The 26,016-nt window shown below is 41.9% G+C and overlaps 1 protein-coding gene across 5 annotated transcripts in view; it reads left to right on the top strand.

The window, feature by feature from the left end:
• Window positions 1-26,016, top strand: part of GOLGA1 (golgin A1) — a 44,009-nt gene that overhangs the window by 4,955 nt on the left and 13,038 nt on the right. For 4 of the 5 annotated variants that reach the window (XM_010810332.4, XM_005213125.5, XM_010810333.4 and 1 more), the window contains 12 exons: window positions 2,358-2,448; window positions 4,462-4,536; window positions 5,476-5,573; window positions 7,283-7,315; window positions 9,404-9,532; window positions 10,022-10,191; window positions 10,639-10,750; window positions 16,818-16,943; window positions 21,241-21,336; window positions 23,885-23,980; window positions 24,848-24,997; window positions 25,551-25,646. In XM_010810332.4, the coding sequence (XP_010808634.1) occupies window positions 2,358-2,448; window positions 4,462-4,536; window positions 5,476-5,573; window positions 7,283-7,315; window positions 9,404-9,532; window positions 10,022-10,191; window positions 10,639-10,750; window positions 16,818-16,943; window positions 21,241-21,336; window positions 23,885-23,980; window positions 24,848-24,997; window positions 25,551-25,646 (1,272 nt within the window). The remainder of the gene's footprint in view (window positions 1-2,357; window positions 2,449-4,461; window positions 4,537-5,475; window positions 5,574-7,282; window positions 7,316-9,403; window positions 9,533-10,021; window positions 10,192-10,638; window positions 10,751-16,817; window positions 16,944-21,240; window positions 21,337-23,884; window positions 23,981-24,847; window positions 24,998-25,550; window positions 25,647-26,016) is intronic. The other variant, XM_059891166.1, reaches the window with a different exon arrangement.

The raw sequence follows: 26,016 nt of genomic DNA, 5'->3' as shown, positions 1-26,016 counted from the left end.
ACATTTTTTTTTTTCCTTTTTCTTTTCTCTTCTAATCCTGTGTCATCATGGCGACAGCTGGTTCTGCCTGAACTTAACTTTATCTCAAACCTTGAGCTAACCAATGCTTTTTTTCTCATGGAAATGTCTTTCTTAAGCCATGTTAATGAATTTTGTATTTGCTTGGAAATCTGCCTGTCTTCAAGATTCATATCCATTGTTTTATTGTGGGTGGGGGGGTGACTCACCTGTGCCAGTGCTATCTCAAAATGCATGTTGGAGTGAGGGGGTGAGGGGCCTGGTGCAACTCTGCAGCTTGCTAGCAGGTATATAACTTCATGCTGAAAACTAACAAGGGGGCACTCTTTCTGTTCCCTTCTGATGTCTATGTCAGAAGCTTTCTCTGTCTCTTTTTATACTTTAATAAAACTTTGCTGCACAAAAGCTCTGAGTGATCAAGCTTCGTCTTTGGTCCCAGATCAAATTCATCTCCTCTGGAGGCCATGAATCCCAGCGTCATTCACAGCTCGTAGCAGCAACCTTTCACGTGTTAGGCATAAATCACATTTTTTGTACAATTGGTTTAGGTACCATGAGCCATTCTTACCAGGAATGGTGAGAACCCTTGTAAAATCTAAGTTCCTGTGGGCTAGCCAGGGGGTCACCTTACAAGCCGGCTTTGCCAAGGACAGCAGTCTCAGGCCTACGACATGAGCTCTTTTCTGCACAGTGTGTGAAACACTTAGTAGTGCCTGGCTCTTAAGCACTTAGTAATTGGTAGTTGCTGCAGCTGCTGCTGCTTAGACAGGGACTCCTTTTCATCACTGTTCGCAGTGCGGACAACAATACTAAGAATAGGTGTCTCAGTGCCGATAATAATCATAGTTTCTACTGCTGTGTATTAAAGCTAATTATGTGCCAGGCTCTGTTTTAGACCTGACAAGTTTTGATTTGTTTACCTCCTCGTCACAGCTCTGTGATGCTGATTATGTCTGTTAACCACATTTTACATGTGAGGAAGCCAGTGCACAGAGAAGTTGACCAACTGGTCCAAGTTCTTATAGATTATAAGTGATGATGATGTAACTTTAGCCTGGGCCTGCCACCTCCTGAAACCCCCTTTAACCATTCCTGTGACTGGGTCTCCATAAATGTTGGATGAGTAAATGGGTAGATGGATAAATAAATATTTAAAATGAATTTTTGAACCACTCATTATTTTGCCAATAAATGGGGAAGACTGAGGACTGGATATTAGATACTATTATTTTTAATTTTGTTAGGTGTAATAATGGTATTGTGGCTATAAAGGAAAATGTTTTTATGTTTTATAAGTGTTTGTCAAAAGTGATTTATAGTACTATAATAAAATTTGATAAAACAAATGTGAAAAATCAGCAGTTGTTAAAGTAAACCACTCTCCCTACTCTTCTGTATTTTTAAAATTTTATAATCAAATGTAGGAAGATAAAGTGATTTATTTATTAGCAGTAGTAAACATTGCCCAAAGTAATAATAGTGCCCATATGTTTTAATAATCTAGATTATTGGGAAAATTTGATGTCTCATTAATATAATAATTAACTGAATATATATTTTCTGCTAAAGGTTTTGACGCATTTTAGAACCATAGATTGATATCCCTTTGTTTTATAGATGAAGATACTGAAACTTTATCAATGTCAGTGATAGATTCTTTTTTAAAATATTTGTTCATTTATGGCTGCATTGGTTCTCAGTTGTGTCATGCAAGGTCTTCGTTGTGGTGTTTGGGATCCTTCACTGTGGCACACAGGCGTAGTTGCCCTGGGGCATGTGGAATCTTAGTTCCTGGACCAGGGATCAAACCCACAGCCTCTGCATTGGAAGGCAGATTCTCAACCACTGGACCACCAGTAAAGTCCCAGTGACAGACCACCCAGCCTTCAATCCCTTGCTAAAGAACCTTCCTCCCTTTACCCCAGGATTTTACCTTTGGGAAAATAAAGTGATTTACTTTTTCATCTGAAAATATATTTTTTGTGTTATGTACTTGGTACAGTATGATCATTGGTAGCTCAGCTGGTAAAGAATCTGCCCACAGTTCAGAAGACCCCAGTTCGATTCCTGGGTCGGGAAGATAATGGATTTGTTTCCCACCAGGTATTCCAATACCATGTGCACACACACACACACACACACACAATTTATCTATTTTGCATCTTATATCTCCTCACTTTATAGATGGAGAGACTGTTGCTTCTTCTTTATAGGTAGAGAAGCTTTTTAGTGATCACTTAACGGGTAACCAAACCTGAAATAAGAGTTGTCGATTTCTGGTTATGTGGTCTCACGCTGCTAAAAATCCATGTATGAATACAGCGTCTCTGTCTCAACAGGCTTCTGATGGAAGCAGCTCCAGAGAAGATCTTTCATCCCAGCTTTTGAGAAGGAATGAACAGATACGGAAATTAGAGGCCAGACTTTCTGGTATGTCCAGGAACTCATAAGAAGCAACCAAGGGAAAATTGCCTTGCACCTGACCCTCTCTCCCTATTAAAAAGCCACATAGCATAACCTTACAGCTATTCTAACATATTTTGATCTTCTTAGTCAAAAAGGAGCAACTTGTACCCCCTTTGTTTCCTTCTTTTGTTAGTGTATTGAATAGTGTAAATCCAAAACTGAAGTTTTAAAGTTAAAAAAAAAAACAACTTATGTTTTTCTGCTCCTGAGATTTCTAGCTGTGGATATAAATGTATTAAAAATTATATGTAGATTTAGCCATCTTTCTCCCATTGGCCGAGCTTGCTTCAGGTGGAAAGGGCTAGGGATAGCGTTTTCATGGTTTGGGCTATAAATACTGGATTCTTCAGCACCAGACACGGTTTGGTGCTCCATTGCCACTTGCTCAGATACATATCACCTGTGTAATATCATTCTGGGTCTTTGGGCTGCTCTTTAGTGGTATTTCAGACTTCAGTGCCTGTATAGAAGCTGTAACTCTCATTATGTCTTTTGTGTGCAGTTTACAATGTACACAAGTCCCATTATAGTCTTTGCCTGAGCAGGGCATGTCTGTGATAGAGTTGTGAGTTCTTACTTTGGTTTCTGCCAGTGGATACATTCTGAAAGCTTCAGCCTGTGAAGTGGTCAGTGGTTTCTGTGTTTGTTTTTGTCCCTTGGCCTTAGGCCCATTTGACTGGAATGAAAGCACCAGACTACAGAATTCACCAAGGTGTGTGAGATATTTGTGTGTGTCTAGTTATCAAGGCCCGTAGCGTAACTCACAGCTACTAGACAGCCCATTATCTCATTTTGTTCTCACTCTTGCCTAACAAGACTTAGTGAGATTAAGGTCACACAGGTAGTAGGTGGTAAAGCTGGAATCCAAACCCAGATTTGCCTGATGCTAGAGTCCCTGCTTTTCACTACAGTCTGCTTGAAACTCAAGTGTCATTATCCTGTGACCTCTGCCTGTAAGCAGTATCAGTAACAGAGGTGAAATAACTTTACACTTGTTCAGTGTTGGGGAGAAAGCTGTAAGGTAATATGCATCTTCCCTAAATTGTTTGGGCTTGACTGATGTTAGAGAAGGGACAGGCAAGAAGACTGACAGTAATTAAGTGCATTTATGTTCTAGGCTCAGTATGAATAAGAAGAACAACCACAATAGCAGCTACCCTTTATTGAGCATTGTATCCCACTTGCCTAAAGCACTTAGTTTATTATCTAATTAAGGCAATAGAACATTTCATTTATTATCTAATACATCCTTTGTGGTAAATACAGTTAATACCATAATTTCATAAATGAAGAAACTAATACTTAGGATCAGTAATTTGCTTAAGGTCTCTCAGCTCAGGACTGACTCAGTTGGGATTTGAACTAGAGCCTGTCTACTTTTCCACTATGCCATACTATCTTCTTTGGCTACCCAGGTAATTAATTCTGACTTTCACCTTCAGTATGGCATAGGCCACTCAGTTCTGTGGCTGACTTGATTCTAGGGAGTTCAGTGCTTTGATTGCACAGGCACTGCTGTGGTGGGGGTTTTGCTGTTGTCCTGACCACTGTCACTCAGTCGTGTGGACTGTAAGTGAGCTGTTCATTGAATTCCTTTGTCTGTCCTACTGCCAAGAATGGGAAGGACAGTGCAAACTGAGATTTGGATTTCAGTAATGAGAGAATAGTGGTTTTTGTGGCAGGGCATTTGTGATGGCCAGACCAGGCCCAATTCTTGTTTTTTCTCCAGGCTAAACAAACCTGCCTGTCTGTAGTCAACATTTACACTGTGGGTAGTTTGTACTATACTTGTTTACCTGTGTTGTTCATTGTTAATGGGAGGCTGTCTACCCAGCGCTCCTTAACAGGAATGGTTTTCAGGTTGAGAAAATCATCATCATTTTCATTCATTTTTTTTGTTGTTGTTTGTTTTGTTTAATTAACTTCCTTTCCTGATGTTTGTCCATGCCTGGTATGTGCGTCACACTCCTCACCAAGACTATGCTGAACAGGTCCGCACCTTGCAGAAGATAAAAGAGAAGCTTGAAATTGCCTTAGAAAAACACCAGGATTGTACGTATTTTTTTTCCTGCTTTTTTCAATTTTTCCAGGGTTTAGTTTTTTGAAACAAAGCAGTAGTGTGTGGTTAACTTTGCCTTTCATCATAGCTCAAGTCTTTATTATATGAGTAGCATACTTCTTAATTGAGTTGATATAACATTTATTTGATAGTTATAAGCATATAATTCATACTTATGTTGTCTTATGGGCATGTTTCTTAGGAGAAGGATGTTATGTGTATCATCCAGTTAACTGGTTTATGGGCTGCCCTTAGATTTTAGGAAAATCTAGTGCCTGTCCATGGGCCTAGATTAAGAAACTTTGGTTCTAGCCATAGCTTCGTAGCTGCTATGTTCAATAACTGGGGGAAATCTCTGTCATCACTCCTCCAACAATGGACATACATTTTGTTTAGTTTATCCTAAGTTATATGTTTTCCTTTGGGTTCAATCCAAGAAAGATGCTAGTAGAAGTAGAAAGTTATTTTTTATGGGTATAATATATGCTAAAAAAATATTTTTTTAAGGAAAATAAAGTGAAAGAAAGGTTTGTTTTGCTTTGTTTTGACTTTTGTTTTAATTCTGTTGAATAGTAGTAGCCATCACTTAGCAGTAGCACTGGTGTTTTCTGGCAGGCTGCCTGACTCAGTGTTCTATCCCTGTATCATTTTAAAAGTACCCTTTGACATCTTCCTACATGTGTGTACTTGACTATAACAACAGCAACAACAGCGACCAACAGGAAATAAGCTAAAACAGACCTGAGGTTTATTACTAAGGCCAAAAGCTTCTGGGAAAGTCAAGATGGGTCAGGTTTTTCCCAGTCTCATAATCCACTTTTGTGACCGTGGCCTTTTTGTTAGGTGACAGTTATAACTATAACCACATGGGCTATTTGTCATGCTGTTTCTGAAATATCTCCATATCTCAAATAGAGCCTCTTTATTAACAGCTTCCATGAGGAAATTCCAAGAGCAGAATGAGACGTTCCAGGCCAACAGAGCCAGGATGGCAGAAGGACTGGCTTTGGCGTTGGCCAGAAAGGACCAGGTATTTTACGCGCGGCACTGCCTGGAACTGGTGGGAAGTCTCACGTGGTGACGTGCTTTCAAAACTCATGCCATAAACTTGGTAGCAAATATTTACAATCTAGGAGAAAAGGGTTGTGCTATGTAAGTTCTTTGAGAGTTCGTTTGGCTGTAGGGTGGGAAATTATCCAGAAGCTTTATAGTTGTGATCGTGAAATGTGTCCATATGTGAGAGTATCCTTTTCCAACTGTGTAGCTGTGTAAAATAGACAAGGAAAGGAAGTAGTGTGTCCATAATCTGGTGGTGAGCCCCAAGATAAGGGGAAAAAAGTCTCTGCCCTCCAAAAACCTGTCTGAAAGCCTAGTCCCAAGCACTTACCTTGATATAGTGGAGAAGGTGCTGTTAAGCTAGCGGTCATCCATAATGTACATAGTTCTTACAACCTCTGTCCCAAGGTTCTTCATCCCCAACCAGCTAGACTGAGAGGAACTTCTGTAACCTCAATAGAACCATCCATTGAAAGATGCTGAATAAATGACAGTAGAAAAGGAAAATAATACTACTACTGGTTATTAATTATAAAGTTTATTTTGTTCAGTGGCATTTTAAATTTAAGATAAACATCAAATATTGTAATGATTGTGGAGAAGGAAATGGCAACCCACTCCTGTATTCTTGCCTGGAGAATCCCAGGGACAGGGAAGCCTGGTGGGCTGCCGTCTATGGGGTTGCACAGAGTCGGACACGACTGAAGCGACTTAGCATTCATGCATGCATTGGAAAAGGAAATAGCAACCCACTCCAGTATTCTTGCCTGGAGAATCCCAGGGACAGAGGAGCCTGGTGGGCTGCCGTCTATGGGATTGCACAGAGTCGGACACCACTGAAGGGACTTAGCATGCTTGCATTATAATGATAATTTTGATTTATTAAGACGGGGTCAATGTATTATATTACATTGCATTGAAGAAAACACATAATTTATTTCATCTTCAGTAAGTGGGGTGGTTGGTTGGCTTGTTTTACAGTGTGTAGTAGTCATCTCAGACATTAACCAGCTAGGAGAAAACATCATTCAGCAATACTTAGTGAATAACTGTGGTGTGAATGTAAATGAAGAAATAATCTAGCATTGGTGGACTTGATTGTAGGCAGTTAGGATACAGCCTTTTGTCCCAGTGGTTATTTTTTCCCCTCTTCTGTGATTGGTGAATAAGAGGCATAATCCTTTCTTCTTTAACTTTTACCAGATGGCAAGAAGGATATTGGTAAAAATTAAAATGAGAAGGAAAATAATGATCAGGGACTCCTGAAGACCACACTGTTCACCTCTTTTTCAGTAAATTAATTTTTAAGTATCAACTGCAGAGTTACCAACTCAGCTGCTCCCTGCTACCAACTCCTAAGAAATAATAATAGTACTCAGAGACAGAGACTCAGAAAGAAGCTGAAAGCTGCATCAGAAGAGCTATATAGCTTTATGTGCTCTTGGTAGAAGTTTTCTGGCTTATATTTGTGCTCTAGAATTTTATATAAAATTCATTTTCTTCTCCTTTTAGGACTCTTGGCTTTCTTACTGTTAAGCCAACATCGTGGTTTTTTTAATGTGCTGTTTTGTTTGATTGATATGTTGCTTTGGGTGGGGTGGGAGGGTTATTTTGTTTTCTGAAAATCTTGATTTTATTGATACTCTTGCCTGGAAACTGTACTTCTTTATTGTTTTGTTTTAGGAATGGTCAGAAAAAGTGGATCAGCTTGAAAAGGTTAGTTCATCTTATTTTTGTCTCCTTGTGAATATTGGCCTCTTCTCTGGGGCTTGGAAAATGCTTTCTCCAGTACCTAGTACACTGGTACCACTTCTTGGCAGCAGGGTGCCAGGTGATTAGACACTGACTTGGAAAGCTCTTGTCTTCGTTTTTCTTGGTGGGTGTGCTGGATGTCTGTTGTTTGCCCCTTTTGGTGTACTCTCTACCCATCCCCTGCCTTTCTCTGTGTGTCTGAAGGCCCATAGGGACTGCATCAGCAGGGCTCCATTGCCCTCTGGCTTGTAATTGAGGGCGCCAGTGGGGAACACCAAAAGAACTGGGTGGAAGAGTATGATCAGAAGTTTATTCCTCCAGCCATCTCCACGTGAGGTCCCTTCTATTTGATTGCATCCCATGGCCAAAGGTCACAGCTTCAGTTTTACCTTTGGTTCACCCCCAGCTATGGTTTCTCTTTCTGTGTTTCTTGTCTATGCCTTTGCCCCCTTTATGCCCAATGCTTCTAGCACATTATCTCTTGTGGACTTTCTTACCCCACCCACAGCTTTGAAAAGTCTCTGTGAGACTCTTCAAAATCCCTAACTTGAGTCTGTTTCCTGCTAGAGCCCTGATCGACAGTGTTAACACTGGGAATACTTTTTGAGGATGCATTGGGGAAGGAGGGCATTTCTGAAGGCTTAATGCTGAGCAGATAATAGAACTTCTTAGCTAGACATAGATGAGAAGAATTGATTATTCCAGCACCATGACACTGTGTAGGTGCCTTATGTAATGTGTTCCTGGCTCTGAGACATGAACAGGAAAATGAAATTTCACACCTACAATTAGAAACACATTTTAATTTAAAATAATCAATTGTCAGTTTGCTCAACCCAAATTATATGCTGCTTCCTAATTCATTCCGTCTTTTCATTGAGTACTAACTTACTCTTTATGATAGAAAATGATTTCTCAGATTGATATATTCAACTATAAAATATATTTACTGTTAATTGTATTAAAAGAATGAGTTTTATTATTGCACCATTCTTGGGATAAAACGCCAATTAAACCAGAAGTTTTCTTTGTGTGTTCTAAAGAAATCTGATTATACAAGCTATCAGAATGCCTTAACATATTTATGTAAGGGAAGAATTACAGAAAAGTCAAGCTATCTCCCAAAGAAACTTGTGCTTAAAAGAAATATGTATATATACACATACATACATATGTATAAACGTGGTGTTAATGATGGTCTTCTTAAATATAAAGGTATGGGTTAGGTTAAAGTTTTCTTGTTTTAAAAGAAGCTCTTAAGGTTGTAGCAGTTAAATTCTCATTAAACTATTTTTTCATCTTTTAAAATTATGGTAAAGGGGGATGCATATAGGACTGAAGTAAATAAAATCTACTTCGATTTCCTGAGAGCTTTTTTCTCCCCACTCCCCCACTGCCACAGGAGATTTTAGACCAGGAAAGATCTTAGACCAGGAAAGAGTAATGAGACATCTATGTAGGTCTTTTAAGCCATAGTGATTTTTGGAAAAGTTATTTTTAGAGTGTTTTAATGTCTTTTCAATCAAGAATTGGAAACTGCAATAGCCAGAGTTTGTCCTGAAGAGAATTCATCTTAGGAAGCTATTCTTCAGTAAATTGTAACTTTCCAACACCAGTCATGTCTCGTTTTTGTTGACTTGCTATCTGAATGTACTAACTGAAACCAGTTCTACGTAAATGCATCTAATGTTTTAAGAGAATCAGTCTTATTCCAGTTATGCATGTTATTTACCCAGTTCAGTGTGTCACTGAGATTGACTTGTCAAATGGATATCTGGAATTGCTAACCAAATGGAAGCACTTTTCAAATGTTAAGCTTTTGTAGCTCTTCTTCCTCTTTCCACGGCTATCATTTTTTAAAAAATCTATTTCTACCTTAAAAAATTTGTAGATAATTTTGTAAATAATTACCGTAAAGCTTCCCATTATCCATGTATTATTGCTACTGACAAGAAATTGCCTTAAGGTTTTCCATTGTTACGAATTCTGATTATATAATACAGATTTCTCATGTCCTGGTTGCCTGAGCTGATGTCTTCTTCTTCTGCATAGGATAAAAGGTTTCTGACAGCTCAGTTACAGGAAATGAAGAACCAGAGTTTGAATCTTTTCCAAAGAAGAGATGAAATGGATGAATTAGAGGGATTCCAGCAACAGGAACTGAGTAAAGTAAAGCACATGGTGCGCATTTTTGTCTTAGAAGCTACATCCTCAGATGATTAGTTACTCTGACTTTGCTAGTCATGACTCTAACTGCTGATAAATGTACCTTAGTTGTCTTTGATATTTATCATATTTGTATGTCTTTCAATTTATTAAAATGGAGAAGTTCTGTTTGATATGTCTTTCCTTTTTCTTTTTAAACTACTGGGCCTATAAGATCCCTTCTAAGCTCACAAAAATGTTATAAAAACTTGCCTTACTGGTCCAGATTTTTTTTAATTTCAATTTTTATTTATTTATTTGGCCACGCTGGGTCTTAGCTGTGGCTTGTGAACTCTTAGTTGCTTCATGTGGGATCTAATTCCCTGACCAAGGATCGAACCTGGATGCCCTGTGTAGGAAGCGCAGTCTTAGCCTCTGGACCACCAGGGAAGTCCGTGGTCCAGATTTTTTTTGCAAGGGTATTTCTTAGTAGTAGCCCAGTGAAACTTTGTGTCTTTGTATCAGCTTTTAAAAAAAGAAGAAAGCTTGGGGAAAATGGAGCAAGAATTGGAGGCACGAACCAGAGAACTTAGTCGCACCCAGGAGGAATTGGTGACTTCCAGTCAGATTTCGTTAGACTTAAGCCAGAAGCTGGAAGAACTGCAGAGACACTACTCAGCGCTGGAAGAGCAGAGGTTCTTGCTTGGTCTGTGGGGCCCATGGGAAGCGGTGTTAGTGTAGCTCTGGCTTGAGCCTACCTGTCTTTCCCCATTGCTCACTGTGGCACTTTCTGATCTTAGTTCCTACAAAGTCTTCTGGATTTGTCCGTTCCCAAACCCTCACTCCTCTAACCTGTCGAGCTCAGAACACCTCCAACCCTGCCAAGCAATTTAGATTGTTTTAGTTGCTAAACTGTTGAGTAGCTAAAGGCAGATCAGGATTTCTTGTTCAAACCTGGGTGGAATTTTTCTCTTGGGACTTCTGCTTCAGAGAGAGTCAGGGAGTCTTATCCATGGATAATCTTCACATGGCTAATGTTTGCAGCCCTGACATGTAAAGAACCATGTGTATTTTTCCTGTGGAAGAATGTGTCTTAGATGGGGTATTCAAATTTGTTCATTATCTGCTTTCTTTCAATGAAGAGATCATGTGACAGCTTCGAAAACAGGTGCAGAAAATAAGATCACAGTCCTGGAGCAAAAGGAACAGGAGCTCCAAGCATTCATTCAGCAACTTTCCATTGATTTGCAAAAGGTAAGAAGAGTACTAGGAATGGACCCAAGTTCCTAGGATTCATGAATGGGGTAAAAACTAAACCTGAAAAAATTTCTGTATCAGAGTGTCTGGTGAAACTTCTGTTTCTCGTGCAGCCCACAATGCCCTAGTTCCTGGTGTAACAAGTCTGCCTCCACATGGGCTTAGTTGCCTCACAACAAGGAGCACCCGATAAATAGGTCTTATGTAAATGAATGACTGTGATACAAGTTTCATCTCCACATCAAACAAAAATCTAGATACCTATAGTGTTTTGTCTCAGAAGCTTACTGTTTCCTTATAGAACTCAAAACTTTCTGTTTGACAAGAAAAAAATTCACATCTCAAGAAGTCCCAAATAAGTGAATTAGATTTTTCAAATGCAGGATGTGTGCCATAGGGAGAGTGCATTTCCAGTGCAGTAATCAAGGAATTTTTCCTGGAGTAATTGGAATTTCAAGGATGGGTAGGACAGCCCGAAAGCAAAAAAGACAGAAGGGTACAGAATACATTTGGGACTTTGAGGGTGGAGAGGATAACAGACATAAAGCTTTGGGGTTTGTGGGACTGTTTGATATCAATTAGAACCATCCACTCATTTCATAATTGGAAAAACTAACTTTCCAGACTCTGGTCCCACTAAGTTACCTCATTCATTCTAAAACTATAATTTGAGCTTTATTATGTGTCAAGCACTGTGCTCTGTGCTGAGCAAAACAGATATCAATCACCCTTGCCCTTGCGGAACTTAGTCTAGAGGAGCAGTGAGACATTAATCAATAATCACATAGATAATTGCAAACTATGATGCATGCTCTGACGGAAAACTGCAGGATGCTGTGAGATCTTTTAAGAGGGCATCAAATCAAGTCTAGTGTTGAAGTCACAGAACACTTCCTTTGAGGAAGTAATGCTTGAACTGAGATGAACTGCTGAAGCAGGTAGGCGGAGTGGTGGGGGGTGGTGATGGCAGAGAATTTTAAATAGAGAATAGCACAAACCATAAACCCAGACATCTGGAGGCAGCAAAATGAGTGACACCTTCAAGGAAGTGGAAGAAGGCTGGAAAGGGCACACAGTAAGGGACAGAGTTGCATGGCTGTTAGAGGAAACACTGAAAGGGTTTCCAGCTGGAAGCTCTTGCATTGTCCAGGCATAACATGGTGGCTTTGACAAGAGTCGGGGGTGGAAATAATGGGAGAGAAGACAAATATAAGAAATAGTGAAGAGACGGACCTACTTGGTATGTGGTAAATACAGGAGAAGAGCGAGAGTAAAGGAGGTGTTAGGGGTGATTATTGGGTTTCTAGCCTAATCAGCTCGGAGAAGGCAATGGCACCCACTCCAGTACTCCTGCCTGGAAAATCCCATGGACGGAGGAGCCTGGTAGGCTGCAGTCCATGGGGTTGCTAAGAGTCGGGCACGACTGAGCGACTTCACTTTCGCTTTTCACTTTCATGCATTGGAGAAGGAAATGGCAACCCACTCCAGTGTTCTTGCCTGGAGAATCCCAGGGACGGCGGAGCCTGGTGGGCTGCTGTCTGTGGGGTCACACAGAGTCGGACACGACTGAAGTGACAGCAGCAGCAGCCTAATGAGCTAAGTGGCCAATGTTGTCAGTCATCAGGCTAAGAGAGCACTAGAGGAAGGGCAGTTTTCTCATGAAAATGAGTTTAGAGTCAGCTTCTGCGTTGTCCTTGTTAACACTGAGTAGGTATGAAATAGTATTTATGACATGTAAGTAAGATCAAAAGCGTAACAAGCTAATGAACCCCCACACAGCTACTATTCCCGCCTGCCATGTTAAGAAAAGGAATGTTTACCTTTGAGATGCTCAGTGTGCCCTTTCTATTCTATCCCATTTCTTTCTTAAGTCAGAAATTACATTGCTTTATAATTTTATCCCTAAACATCATCTTCTTTCCTGTATCATGCTTGTTGTTCAGTCACCAAGTCATGTCCAACTCTTTGCAACCCCATGGACTGCAGCTCACCAGGCTTAAATGAAATGCTGTAGGTATTTTTCTAAAACTAGCTTTCTGTGCTCAAGATTATATTTCTGAGACACATTCATATGGACACACGCCGCTATAATTTAATCTTCTCTCAACTGTATAGTATGAAATTACTAGAGTTTATTTATCCGTTCTATTGACAGTGAACATTTTTTCTGCTTCTTTACTTTTGCAAACAAGGCTGTTGTGAACTTTTGTCTGCCTCTGAAAGAGTTAACTCTGGGGCCTTCCCTAGTAGTCCAGTGGCTAAGACTCCACGCTCCCAATGCTGGGGGCCCAGGTTTAATCCCTGGTCAGGAAACTGGATCCCACATGCCACAACTAAGACCTGACACAGCCAAATAAATTAAAAAAATGTTTTTAAGAGTTAACTCTGGGGTCTATTTGAGATGTGAAAAGTTTGGGTCAAAAGATTTGTGCTTTTCCACTCTATTAGATAATGCCCAGTTTTTTCCATAGTAGTGGTAGTTATTTACAAACTTGTACCAATGGAGTATGAAAATTTGGGTTGCTCTGCTTCCTTGACAAGGTGGGATATGGTCAGTCTTTTAATTTTTGCCAGTCTGGTGAACATGAAATGCATCTTCAGATTTTCTTACCATGATTTTTTTTTTGGCCGCACTGTACGTCTTATAGGATCTTAGCTCAGGATTGAACCCAGGCCCTCAGCAGTGAAAGCAAGGAGTCCTCACCACTGGACTGCCAGAGAATTCCCTCTCACCATGATTTTAATTTGCTTTTCTCAGATTATTAATAAAGTTGAGCATATTTTTATGTGTTTATCTCTCGTTTAACTGTCTATCTAGGTGCTGGTTCAAATCTTTTGCCCATTTTCTATTGCATTTATGTTTTTCTCTCATTAATTGTTGGAATTCTTTATATATATACTGGCTACCATGCTCCTTTGTTAGTTGTACGGGTTGCAAATACCTTCTTCCAGTTTGGAGCTTGTCATCATACTCTACAGCTTCTTCTGTTGAATATAAGCTTTTCATTTTACTATAGTTGAATTTATTGTTTACCTTTAAGTTTATACTTTTGTCTTTTTAAAAAAATCTAAAAAAAAGAATCTTTCCTCACTCAAAATCATAACATTATTCTCCTGTATTATTTTCTGAAAGTTTTATAGTTTTGACTATGTTTCTAGGTCTTTAACATGCCTGAAATTTGGTTTTCTGTGAGAAAGGGAGCCGTGTCATTTTTTTTTTTAATTGTTTCAGTACCATTTATTGAAAAATCTGTTTTCTCACTGATCTGAAATGCCAGCTTTATCACAATTCAGTTTTGCATTTGTATAAAGAAAGCTGAGTGCCGAAGAATTGATGCTTTTGAACTGTGGTGTTGGAGAAGACTCTTGAGAGTCCCTTGGACTGCAAGGAGATCCCACCAGTCCATCCTAAAGGAAATCAGTCCTGAATATTCACTGGAATGACTGATGCTGAAGCTGAAACTCTAGTACTTTAGCCACCTGATGCAAGAACTGACTCATTGGAAAAGATTCTGATGCTGGGAGAAATTGAAGGCGGGAGGAGAAGGAGACGACAAGAGGATGAGATGGTTGGATTGCATCACCAACTCAATGGACATGAGTTTGAGCAAGTTCCGGGAGCTGGTGATGGACAGGGAAGCCTGGCATGCTGCAGTCCATGGCATCACAAACAGTCAGACATGACTGAGCAATTGAACTGAACTAACTGAACCATGTATCCTGCCATCTTGATATACTCACTTTTAAGTTCCAGGGTTTTTGTTGTTGATTCATGTGGATTTCCTACACAGATGATCATATCATCTGCAGACAAAAGCAGCTTTATGTTTTCCTTCCTTATCTCCGTTCCTTTTATTTCTTTTTCTTGCCTCATTGCATTAGCAAAGACTTCCAGATGATGTTAAAAAGAAGTGGGAAGAGGGGACATCCTATCTTTGTATCTGATCTTAGTGGGAAACCTTTGAGTTTCTCACCATTAAGTGCGGTGTTAGCTGTAGCACGTTAAGTGCTGAGGGCTTGAAGTAGCACATCCAGAGGTGGGGAATCATTCCATGTGGGATATAGTGCACAAGAAAACTAACTGGAAATTGGCAACTGATTCTTTCTTCTGTCCCTGACTCTGCCCTACACAGTGACTTATATGAGACTTATTTGGTCTTTTGGTTTTTACTAGAAAGGGTCAGCTATATCTCTCAAGTTCATATTGATGTGTAGTGGACGTAGTACAGGCTTTGGATTAGGAAGGCTTGGGTTTTGAATCCTTGTTCTGTCAGCACAGTGTGTGCTATTGGGCTAGTTCCTAAACTTCAGTTTCCCTGTAAATGGTCAAGTAAAGGGTGATTGTAAGGACTAGAGGAGTGGAAAGTGCTTGCACATGCTCTGCAAACTGTAGTTGCTCCTGCACCATACTGTTTCTTATTCCTGTTGTCAACATTAGAAGGAAGAGACCCATTAAAGATAGGTCAGCCTGACCAAAACTGCATTTCTTCCTATCAAACTCCCTCTTACCTGTGTTTTCTCTGCCTTGCATAATATTACCATTCAACCAGGCATCTGAGCCACAGACTTGGGAGTTGTCTTCGCTTCTTTCTTCCTCTCCACCCAGCCTCCTGGTCATGTTGAACTTGTCTCTTTACTCCTTTACACATACTGCCTTTTACACAGAAAGCTTGTTCCTCTTCCCCACCTTCCACCTGGACTTGCCTGCTTAGGAGGCCTGATCAGATTGCTGGGTTAATCCCTTCTGCCTCTGATGTCTCATGGCACCTTATATGTCCCTCTGTTGCAGCATGATTGTATTGTTTTATAATTAATTACGTGTATATCTCTGCCACCAGCCTCCATGCTTCTTTGGGTCAGTAGCTGTAGCTGATTATATCCCTGGGAGACAGCACAAAGAGTATAGGCTTGATCAAAGTTTATTGAATTATGCAGTCTTGAAACCGTTCTTCAAACTTCTGCTCTACTATATATGTTGTCGCCCCTGTGAGAAATCAGAATGGCAGAAGCTTCTTTCTAAAACCTTGTACCCAAGTAGCTGCATCTTATTCTGAGGAGAGAATTGGCTGAGTTGCAGTCTAAAGTTTGTGGCTTGAGTTGGAGCAGCAGAGCATAAAGTGAGGGAATTTGAGGAAGTGAATTATATATGAGGAGGATCTAGTCTTCACAATGAAATGTTGATGCTGTACGACCTTATTTTGGAGTGAAGAATGGGCATCTTCAGTGAACGTAAGGACCAGTGAGGAGCTAAGAAATGATACAGTGAAAGCTTCCTGGATCCTCAGTTTTGATGTTGCGCAGCATCGAAGATGGGCAGTAGTGAAGGGACAAAGTTAGTCCCAGCCAGCACCGCCATCACTGCCATCATTGCTGAAGAGGTAGACTGCAATAAATACGTGGGCAGCTGTGTACCTGGGCCATGGTGTAAGATGCTGCTGTGTGTGGTTCACCTGTGATTCCTGTGTTGTGAGCCAGGGTGAATACCACCAGTTGTTTCAATTCTCTCTTCAACCTGAAGGCAGCTACATTGTCATTATAAGGCTTCATCTAGCCCCCTGTTTCCAAGCATATTCTTCTGTAGGTCATTATAGGATTGGCTGGGAGCTTGAGTGGAATTACCTCCGCTGGTTCTTGGCATCTGGTATAAAGTTGTAGGTCCTGTTGGACTGTAGATTAGTAGAGTTAAATCTATGCTTGATGGGAGTGGGAGGAGCATTCCTTTAGCTGGTAGATCATGACAATACAAAGGTTATCTTAGAGAGGAGGAACATCTTTGCAGCGTCCTGGCTAGATTCCACAGAGGCAATAGCATCCTTCCTTCCCAGTCGTCAGTTGCTTAAATTGGGAGCATTTGCTGCTTACTGCACTAGGCCTGAAACAGATACCCAAGTGGTGTTGGGTTCTGATCTTGTATCTTTTCTGTTCCATTTTCAGGGAAGATTTCTTGGCTGTATGTTCTCCTAGAATGCAGTTGGAAACAGAATTTCAGAGAAACATGATGATTCTAGAGGAGGTGGTTAGGGAGGGAGAGTGAGTGTAACATAATCTCTGCTTTCACCTGCAGGTCACTGCTGAAACTCAAGAGAAAGAAAAACTCATCACACATTTGCAGGAGAAGGTCGCATCCCTGGAGAAGAGACTAGAGCAGAATCTCTCAGGAGAAGAACATGTGCAGGAACTTCTGAAAGAGGTAACTAGTCTGGAGTAAACCTCAAACTTAAATCCCCCACCCCAACCCAGATAAGTCAAATGCCACTGTCTGAATGACTCCACCCTGAAAAATACTGCCTACAGAATTAAGTTCAAGCTTCCTTCTATAACATAAAAGGCTTTTCTCATGATCTGGCCCTTTGCTTAACTTTCCAGTCTTGTTTCATGACCTGAACCCGTCATCACTGTGACTTTCAAGAAGCTGTAGTTCCCCAGATGTCTCCTGCTGTTTCACACCTCTAGTGTCTTCCCTAGAGCCAGACATCCTGGCTGGTTCACCTAGAGCCAGACTCACCTAGAGCCAGACATCCTGCAGTCCGAAGTCAACTGGGCCTTAGGAAGCATCACTATGAACAAAGCTAGTGGAGGTGATGGAATTCCAGCTGAGCTGTTTCAAGTCCTAAAAGATTATGCTGTGAAAGTGCTGCACTCAGTTCAGTTCAGTTTAGTCGCTCAGTCGTGTCCGACTCTTTGTGACCCCATGGACTGCAGCATGCCAGGCTTCCCTGTCCATCACCAACTCCTGGGGCTTGCCCAAATTCATATCCAAGTCGGTGATGCCATCCAACCATTTCATCCTCTTCGTCGTCCCCTTCTCCTGCCTTCAGTCATTCCCAGCATCAGGGTCTTTTCCAGTGAGTCAGTTCTTCACATCAGGTGGCCAAAATACTGGAGTTTCGGCTTCAGCATCAGTCCTTCCAATGAATATTCAGGACTGATTTCCTTTAGGATTGACTGGTTTCATCCCCTTGCAGTCCAAGGGACTCTGAAGAGTCTTCCAACACCACAGTTCAAAAACATTAATTCTTCGGTGCTCAGCTTACTTTATAGTCCAGCTCTCAACATTCATACATGACCATTGGAAAAACCATAGCTTTATTGGCAAAGTAATTTCTCTGCTTTTCAATATGCTGTCTAGGTTGGTCAAAGCTTTTCTTCCAAAAGGCAAGCATCTTTTAATTTCTTGGCTGCAGTCACCATCTGCAGTGATTTTGGGGTGCAAGAAAATAAAGTCTGTCACTGTTACCATTGTTTCCCCATCTATTTGCCATCAAGTAATGGGACCAGATGCCATGATCTTAGTTTTCTGAATGTTAAGTTTTAAGCCTACTTTTTCACTGTCCTCTTTCACTTTCATCAGGAGGCTCTTTAGTTCTCCTTCACTTTCTGCCATAAGGGTGGTGTCATCTGCATATCTGAGGTTATTGATAATTCTTCAGGCAATCTTGATTCCAGCTTGTGGTTCATCCATCCCAGCATTTCGCATGATGTACTCTGCATATAAGTTAAATAAGCAGGGTGATAGTATGCAGCCCTGATGTACTCCTTTCCCAATTTGGAACCAGTCTGTTGTTCCATGTCCAGTTCTAACTAGTGCTTCTTGACCTGCAAACAGATTTCTCAGGAGGCAGGTAAGGTGGTCTGGTATTTCCATATCTTGAAGAACTTTGCACGGTTTGTTATGATCCACAGAGTCAAAGGCTTTGGCATAGTCAATAAAGCAGAAGTAGATGTTTTTCTGGAATTCTCTTGCTTTTTCGATGATCCAGTGGATGTTGGCAATTTGATCTCTGGTTCCTCTGCCTTTTCTAAAACCAGCTTGAACATCTGGAAGTTCACGGTTCATGTACTGTGGAAGTGTGGCTTGGAGAATTTTGAGCATTACTTTGCTAGCGTGTGAGATGAGTGCAATTGTGCAGTAGTTTGAGCATTCTTTGGCATTGCCTTTCTCTGGGATTGGAGTGAAAACTGATCTTTTCCAGTCCTGTGGCCACTGCTGAGTTTTCCAAATTTGCTGGCATATTGAGTGCAGCACTTTCACAGCATCATCTTTCAGGATTTGAAATAGCTCAACTGGAATTCCATCACCTCCACTAGCTTTGTTCATAGTGATGCCTCCTAAGGCCCACTTGACTTCGCATTCCAGGATGTCTGGCCCTAGGTGAGTGATCACACCATCGTGGTTTTCTGGGTCATGAACATCTTCTTTGTATGGTTCTTCTGTGTATTCTTGCCCCCTCTTCTTAATACCTTCTGCTTCTGTTAGGTCCATACCATTTCTGTCCTTTATTAAGCCCATCTTTGCATGAACTGTTCCCTTGGTATTTCTAATTTTCTTGAAGCGATCTCGAGTTTTTCCCATTCTGTTATTTTCCTCTATTTCTTTGCATTGATCACTGAGGAAGGATTTCTTATCTCTCCTTGCTATTCTTTGGAACAGGCTTGTCTAACTCAATGAAACTATGAGCCATGCCGTGTAGGGCCACCCAAGTTGGACGGGTCATGGTGGAGAGTTCTGACAAAACATGGTCCACTGGAGAAGGGAATGGCAAACCACTTCCATATTCTTGCCTTGAGAACCCATGAACAGTATAAAAAGGCAAAAAGATATGACACTGAAAGATGAACTCCCTAGGTTGGTAGGTGTCCAATATTCTACTGGAGAAGAGTGGAGAAATAACTCCAGAAAGATTGAAGAGATGGAGCCAAAGCAAAAACGCCCATTTGTGGATGTGACTGGTGATGGAAGTAAAATCCAATGTTGCACTCAATATGCCAGCAAATTTGGAAAACTCAGCAATGGCCACAGGACTGGAAAAGGTCAGTTTTCATTCCAGTCCCAAAGAAAGGTAATGCCAAAGAATGTTCAAACTGCTGCACAATTGCACTCATCTCACACGCTAGCAAAGTAATGCTCAAAATTGTCCAAGCAAGGCTTCAATAGTACGTGAACCATGAACTTCAAGATGTTCAAGCCAGAACTAGAAAAGGCAGAAGAACCAGAGATCAAATTGCCAACATCTGCTGAATCATTGAATAAGCATGAGAGTTCCAGACAAACATCTACATCTGCTTTATTGATTACATCACAGCCTTTGACTGTGTGGATCACAACAAACTGGAAAATTCTTCAAGAGATGGGAATACCAGACCACCTTACCTGCCTCCTGAGAAATCAGTTTGCAGGTCAAGAAGCAACAGACCTGGAACAACAGACTGGTTCCAACTTGGAAAAGGAGTACATCAAGGCTGTACATTGTCACCCTGCTTATTTAACTTACATGCAGAATATATCATGTGAAATGCCAGGCTGGATGAACCTGAAGCTGAAATCAAGATTGCCTGAAGAAATATCAATAACTTCAGATATGCAGATGAGACCACCCTTATGGCAGAAAGTGAAGAGGAACTGAGGAGCCTCTTGATGAAAGTGAAAGGTGAGGAAAAAGCTGGCTTAAAACTCAATATTCAGGAAACCAAGATCATTGCATTCGGTCACATCACTTTATTGCAAATAGATGTGGAAACAGTGACAGACTTTATTTTCTTGTGCTCCAAAATCACTGCAGATGGTGACTGCATCCATGAAATTAAAAGACAAGCATCTTGGAAGAAAAGCTATGACCAACCTAAACAGCATATTAAAAAGCAGAGACATTACTTTGCCAACAAAGATCCATCTGGTCAATGCTATGGTTTTTCCATTAATCAAGTATCAATGTGAGATTTGGACTATAAAGAAAGCTGAGCACTGAAGAATTGATACTTTTGAACTGTGGTGTTGGAGAAGACTCTTGAGAGTCCCTTGGACTGCAAAGAGATCAAACCAGTCAATCCTAAAGGAAATCCGTCCTGAATATTCATTGGAAGGACTGATGCTGAAGCTGAAACTCCAGTACTTTGGCCAGCTGATACAAAGAACTAACTACTTAAAAAGGCCTTGAAGCTGGGAAAGATTGAAGGCAGGAGGTGAAGGGGACAACAGAGGATGAGATGGTTAGGTTGTATGGCATTACCAACTCGATGGAAATGAGTTTGAGCAAGCTCCAGGTGTTGGTAATGGACAGGGAAGCCTGGCATGCTGCAGTCCGTGGGATCGCAAAGAGTCATACGCTATGGAACTGAACTGAACTGAACTGCATGTCCTCCCTCTGCCCAGGTGCTCTGGTTTGGCCCTGGCCAGCTATGAAGAGTAAAGCCTCTTCCTTTCCTGAGGCAGTGAGCATCCCCTGCTCTCTGCTGCCGCTTTGTGAGCACTGTTACACTCTGTTATATACTCTCTTGGGTTAGTCTTTGCCGCAGCCTCAGTCAAAAACCTGTGAAATTCATCTTTGTATACTTTACAATATGTGAATTTTCTCTCTACTGTTTTGGAGTTTTTTGTGCATATTCATGTCCTTCGTGCCTCGCACAAATCATAATGTGTTGTAGATATCAGTAAATGTATATGCAATGGAGAAATGACTGTTTCCTTTTTCTCTTCTTTCAACTTACAGAAAACACTTGCTGAGCAGAATTTGGAGGATACCAGACAGCAGCTCTTGGCAGCCAGAAGCAGCCAGGCCAAGGCCATCAACAACCTGGAGACTCGGGTACTAACCTCAGTCCTGTGTCTGGGTGGTGCCCTGGTGCCCTTAGATGACATGGCTGTGGCTGAGACTTCCCTTGGGTCAGAGATTTTCTTCCAAAGGGTTTCTCTTTTGGGTTTTACTTGTAGAGAACTGAGGTAGTCATATTCTCCATTCTTGCCACATTAGCATCATTCTTCCACAGAAGATTGTTTTCTTCTCTGTTTCTTCCCTTTTATCTTCTTTCCCCATCCTCCCATAGGAAACCATTCTAATGTGGTAAATAGAGATCCTTTTATTGCTGGATAATCTTAAAACAGCTAACATTGTTTTATGTGTATGTTAATTTATTTAAATGATACAGCTGTACATGAATTTTCCTTCTTACTTTCCACTGCTCCATCGTCTGTATCCACTTCATTGTTCTTACCGCCTCTACTTCATAGTTATCTACTGGATGCTAGATATCCCGATTGCCACCTTCTTTCTGTCACTGCAGATTACCCTCATTTCTGTTGCCTTAAGAAGGATAGTGAGTGTGTATGACTTTACGTGACTCGGTAGGATAGGAACGCTCCCAGAGGGCTGCCCAGGATGCGAGAGAGTTCCTATCGATGCATCTCTGTCTTTTCTAGCACTGGCATTTCTCAGCCTTTTCGTTTTCTTGCCAGTTTCATGAGTGTGAAGTGGTAGAAGTGGCAGGGGATCTCTGTGAGGCCTCGTATAAGAACACTAATCGTATTCATGAGGGCTCCACTCTCATGGCCTAAGTACCTCCCGGTCACCTCACATCCTAACACCATCACATCAAACGTTAGGATTTCAACATAGGAATTTGGGGGGCACAAACATTCAGACCATAGCAAATGCTTAACTCATTTTTAAAGTCTTTCTTGTTTCTTGGTCAGTATTAATATATGTAAAGCTATATTTTTTCCTAACTACAGCTTTGTCAGCTTTATTGTAATTCAGTTCTATTTCTCAATTATCTTTTTTATTGTGGTAAAATACACATAAATGTAAAATTTACCATTTCTAGGTGTACAGTGGCATTAAGTACATTTATTTTTTGCACAACCATCACCACCATCCATTCGTAGAACTTTTTCATCTTCTCAAACTACGACTCTGTGCCAATTAAAACAATAACTCCCCATTCTCTCCTCTGTCCAGCTCCTGGCACCCACCATTCTAACTTCTGTTTTTATGAATTTGATGACTCTAGGTACCTCAAAAACTGGAATCATACAGTTTTTGTCTTTTTGTGTCTGGCTTACTTCACTTAGCGTAATGTCTTCAAAATTCATTCATGTTATAGCATATGTCAGAATTTCATTACTTTTTAAGACTGAACAAGCCTTGTTTAAGACCTTGATTCCATTCTAGATACAGCACCTTATTTATCCATTCATTTGCCCATAGGTACTTCGGTTGTTTCCTCCCTGTGGCTATTGTGAATACTGTTGCAGTGAATGTTAGTGTATGAACAAGGTTCTGTGTGGGCTTTTACTTTCATTTCTCTTGGGTATATTCCTAGGAGTAGAGTTGCTGGGTCATATGATAACTCCATGCGTAGCTTTTTGAGGATCTGAATCGTTCTTGAGTTCTGCCTGCAAATTGGAACTTTCATAGATATTTGCTAAATCCAGGAGTTTAAAAAGGCAAGTTTCAGTCCTGGCTCTGCACTGATAAAATTTGTGATCATGAGCAAATAACATAACTATTTTCTTCTGTGGAAGTGCTCACACTGTTCTTGCTGGGTTGTTTCCATGAAAACTTACCTCTGAACATATATGAGGAACCGTGAGGCCTAAAAACCTTCTTTTCTCATTTGGCTCCTCCCTCTCCTTGACAAAGCTGCAGCCTTCTATGTGCTTGTATTTTAATAATAAAGATACCCCAAGGAAGACTTTACTCAGCAAAAACTTTGTAAGAGAAATTGGCAAAGTTCGCTGGAGTCAGATGAAAAGATCATGTTGGAGGCCGAGTCTCGCTCAGTACTGGACGCTGTGTCATCCTGTCCACCCTGCGGGCCTCGTGTCCTAGGGCAGTGCCAGAGACACAGTCAGACTCGGTCAGTATGTGTGGAACGAGGGAAACCTAAGTTTGTCTCATGGGCAGTAATCCCACTTCTGGAAATGTATCCTAAGCAAGTGATTCAAACCAGGTCAACAATATTTACATGAAGATGTCAACTGCTGCCTCATTTTATCTGCAAAATGGAAAACAGCTGAGTTACCTGGACAGTAGGCAGCAGTTCAGGAAATTATACAACATCCTTTGAGGAAATAATCTAAGGTCTGAAGGCTACATGGAAACATAGACGGAAATTTGAGCACGGACGAAAAATACACAGTTTTACTAGAATTGTATACAAAGTTGTAAAAAAAAAAAGTCAAAAAATGAAACTGTGTTAGAATGATAGTGTTTTATAATGATTGACTTATGAGCATCTTTTCTAATTAAAATTTTTTCTTTACCTGCTTTATGATTTAAATAAATTTGACTTTAAAAGCCGTTTGTTACTGCTCAGCTTCTTTTGAACAAAAGGATTCTTCTCTTTGCCTCTTAGGTGAAAGAACTAGAGCAGAGCCTGCAGGCCTCTGAGGAGGAGCTGAAGCGGAGCGGTGACGTGGTGGCAGCTCGGGAAGCTCAAATTCGAGAGCTCGTAAGTGGCGATCATGCCTGCTGTGTTCTAGGCCCCTGACTCTTCCTTTCCTTTGTGCCCTTGAAGTCCCCGGACTCACTCCCAGCTCCTGGAATGGCATCTGGACCTTAGATACAGTTGTGGGCAGACAGGCAGTTGCAGAGAGAGGGAGTCAGGACCTGCTGGAGGGTCTGAGTTACCAGGAGAAGTGGTGACTGGCTAGTTCCCACCTAACAGCTGGCTGCAGGGCTCTGCCTAATTCTGGAACTGTTAAGTGTTGTGTGACCACTGGCTGTCAAACCTCATCTTGCAGCTGGGGGCTGTGGAGAACAGCTCCAGGCCCTGGGGAGAAGACAGCAAGGGCTCAGCCCGTAGTCACAGCCCCAGGTCGGGTGTGGAGCTAGAAACTAGAGAAGTGAAAACATTTGTTGCCTCTTTCCCACATGTGTTTTCATTTAGTCCTGGCAGCAGACCTCAGAGCCATGCACTGCTGTTCTCATTCACTAGAGGAAGCAGGCTGAGAAAGATGACCAGGACACTAGCCCAGGGTCTCCCACCTGGTAAATGGCCAAACCTGCACCCTCCGGAGGTCACAGCCCCTGCTCTTCATCCCTGTGTCGTGTGCCTCCCTAGGGAAGCCTCAGCCATAGAGGGCAGCACTGAGTAGAGTGAAGGAGGGCTGTGTCTTAGGACTGGTGCCCAGAGCTGTCCCCTAGCCCTGCACCAAGACCAGTCCCAGAGTCCAGCTCCTGAGCAGGCCAGGGGACCTCAGCAGCACCCAGGCTGGAGAAGGTCAGGAAGGAGAGCTGTTTCTACGGGACACTCTTCTTTGGAGGACAGGGTAGGGCCTGTGTCACCGGGAATAGCTGTCCTCTGCTGCCCCCTCAGGCCGCCGCGAACACGGAGAGCAGCCGTGCCCAGCAGCAGGCCCTCGCTCTGGAGCAGCAGCAGGCGGAGCGGATCCACGCGCTGGAGACCCAGCTGGCGGGCCTGGGGAGAGCGCGGGTGGCCGACCTGACAGCCACAGAGCAGGAGCTGGTGAGTGAGGGAAGGACCGGGGATGGGAGCACCCTGCTCACGCGCAGCCAGGCTGCCAGGCCATTTGACAGGAGGAAGACCAGCCTGCCTCTGAACTCGGGCACCACTTTTAGCGGAGTTTTTCTCTTTTAACAGCACACCTGCTCATGAGACTGGTTGTAAAAAGACTGCTTTTTACAAAAACCCCAAGCAGATGGTTTTTCCTTTTCCTTGAGCTGCACGTGGACTTCCTGGCACTTCCTGACCGGTCCCATCAGCTGCTTTCCTGTCTTCCTAAAATGTGTACTGCTCACCCCTAATGGCTTGCGCCTTTCCCTGGTCTCCATCCTTGTTCCGTAGGCTTCAGAATCAAGTGCCTCAGTTCTTCTTGTGAGGAGAGTGTCAGGTGACTCTCCCTTTCTGACCCCAAACCCTATCCTCCTGTCCCACCCCTGCAGTGGCAACAAAAGGGAAGGGGGCAGTTTTAAAGGTTACATGTCAAAGAGATAGGCCTACACCCAGGGGAAATGGCGTAAAGACCTTTTATTTTATGTATACTTTCCTCAATTTGCAGAGAAAGCTGGAGCAAGAAAATGCAGCCCTTAAAGAAAGTAAGAATGAATGTGAATGTTCTTTACAGCATCACCAGCTTGAACTAAAGAAGCTGAAGGTATTTATCTAATAGCGTCAGTTTCACAAAGTCATGTCTTTTTAAAACATTTTTATTTTTGGCCGTGCTGGCCTCTGTTGCTGCATGTGGGCCTTCTCTGGTTTCAGTGAGTGATGGCTGCTTGTCATTGCGGTGCAAGGGTCTCTCATTGCAGTGACCTCTCCTGCTGCAGAGCACAACTTCTAGGTGTGCGGGCCCAGCAGTTGCAGCGCATGGGTTCAGCCACCTTGCTGCATGTGGAGTCTTCCAGACCAGGGATCAAAGCTGCATCCCTGCATTAGCAGGCAGATTCTTAACCACTGGACCATGAGGGAAGCCCAGGTGTCATGTCTCTATGTGTGCATTTGCAGTGTCCGAGGGAGAGTTCTAT

This window comes from Bos taurus, chromosome 11 (genome assembly GCF_002263795.3).
Source record: "Bos taurus isolate L1 Dominette 01449 registration number 42190680 breed Hereford chromosome 11, ARS-UCD2.0, whole genome shotgun sequence".
Classification (NCBI taxonomy): Eukaryota; Metazoa; Chordata; class Mammalia; order Artiodactyla; family Bovidae; genus Bos; species Bos taurus.
Note: the sequence above shows the minus strand (reverse complement) of the source record. Positions and strands in the feature narration are given on the sequence as shown.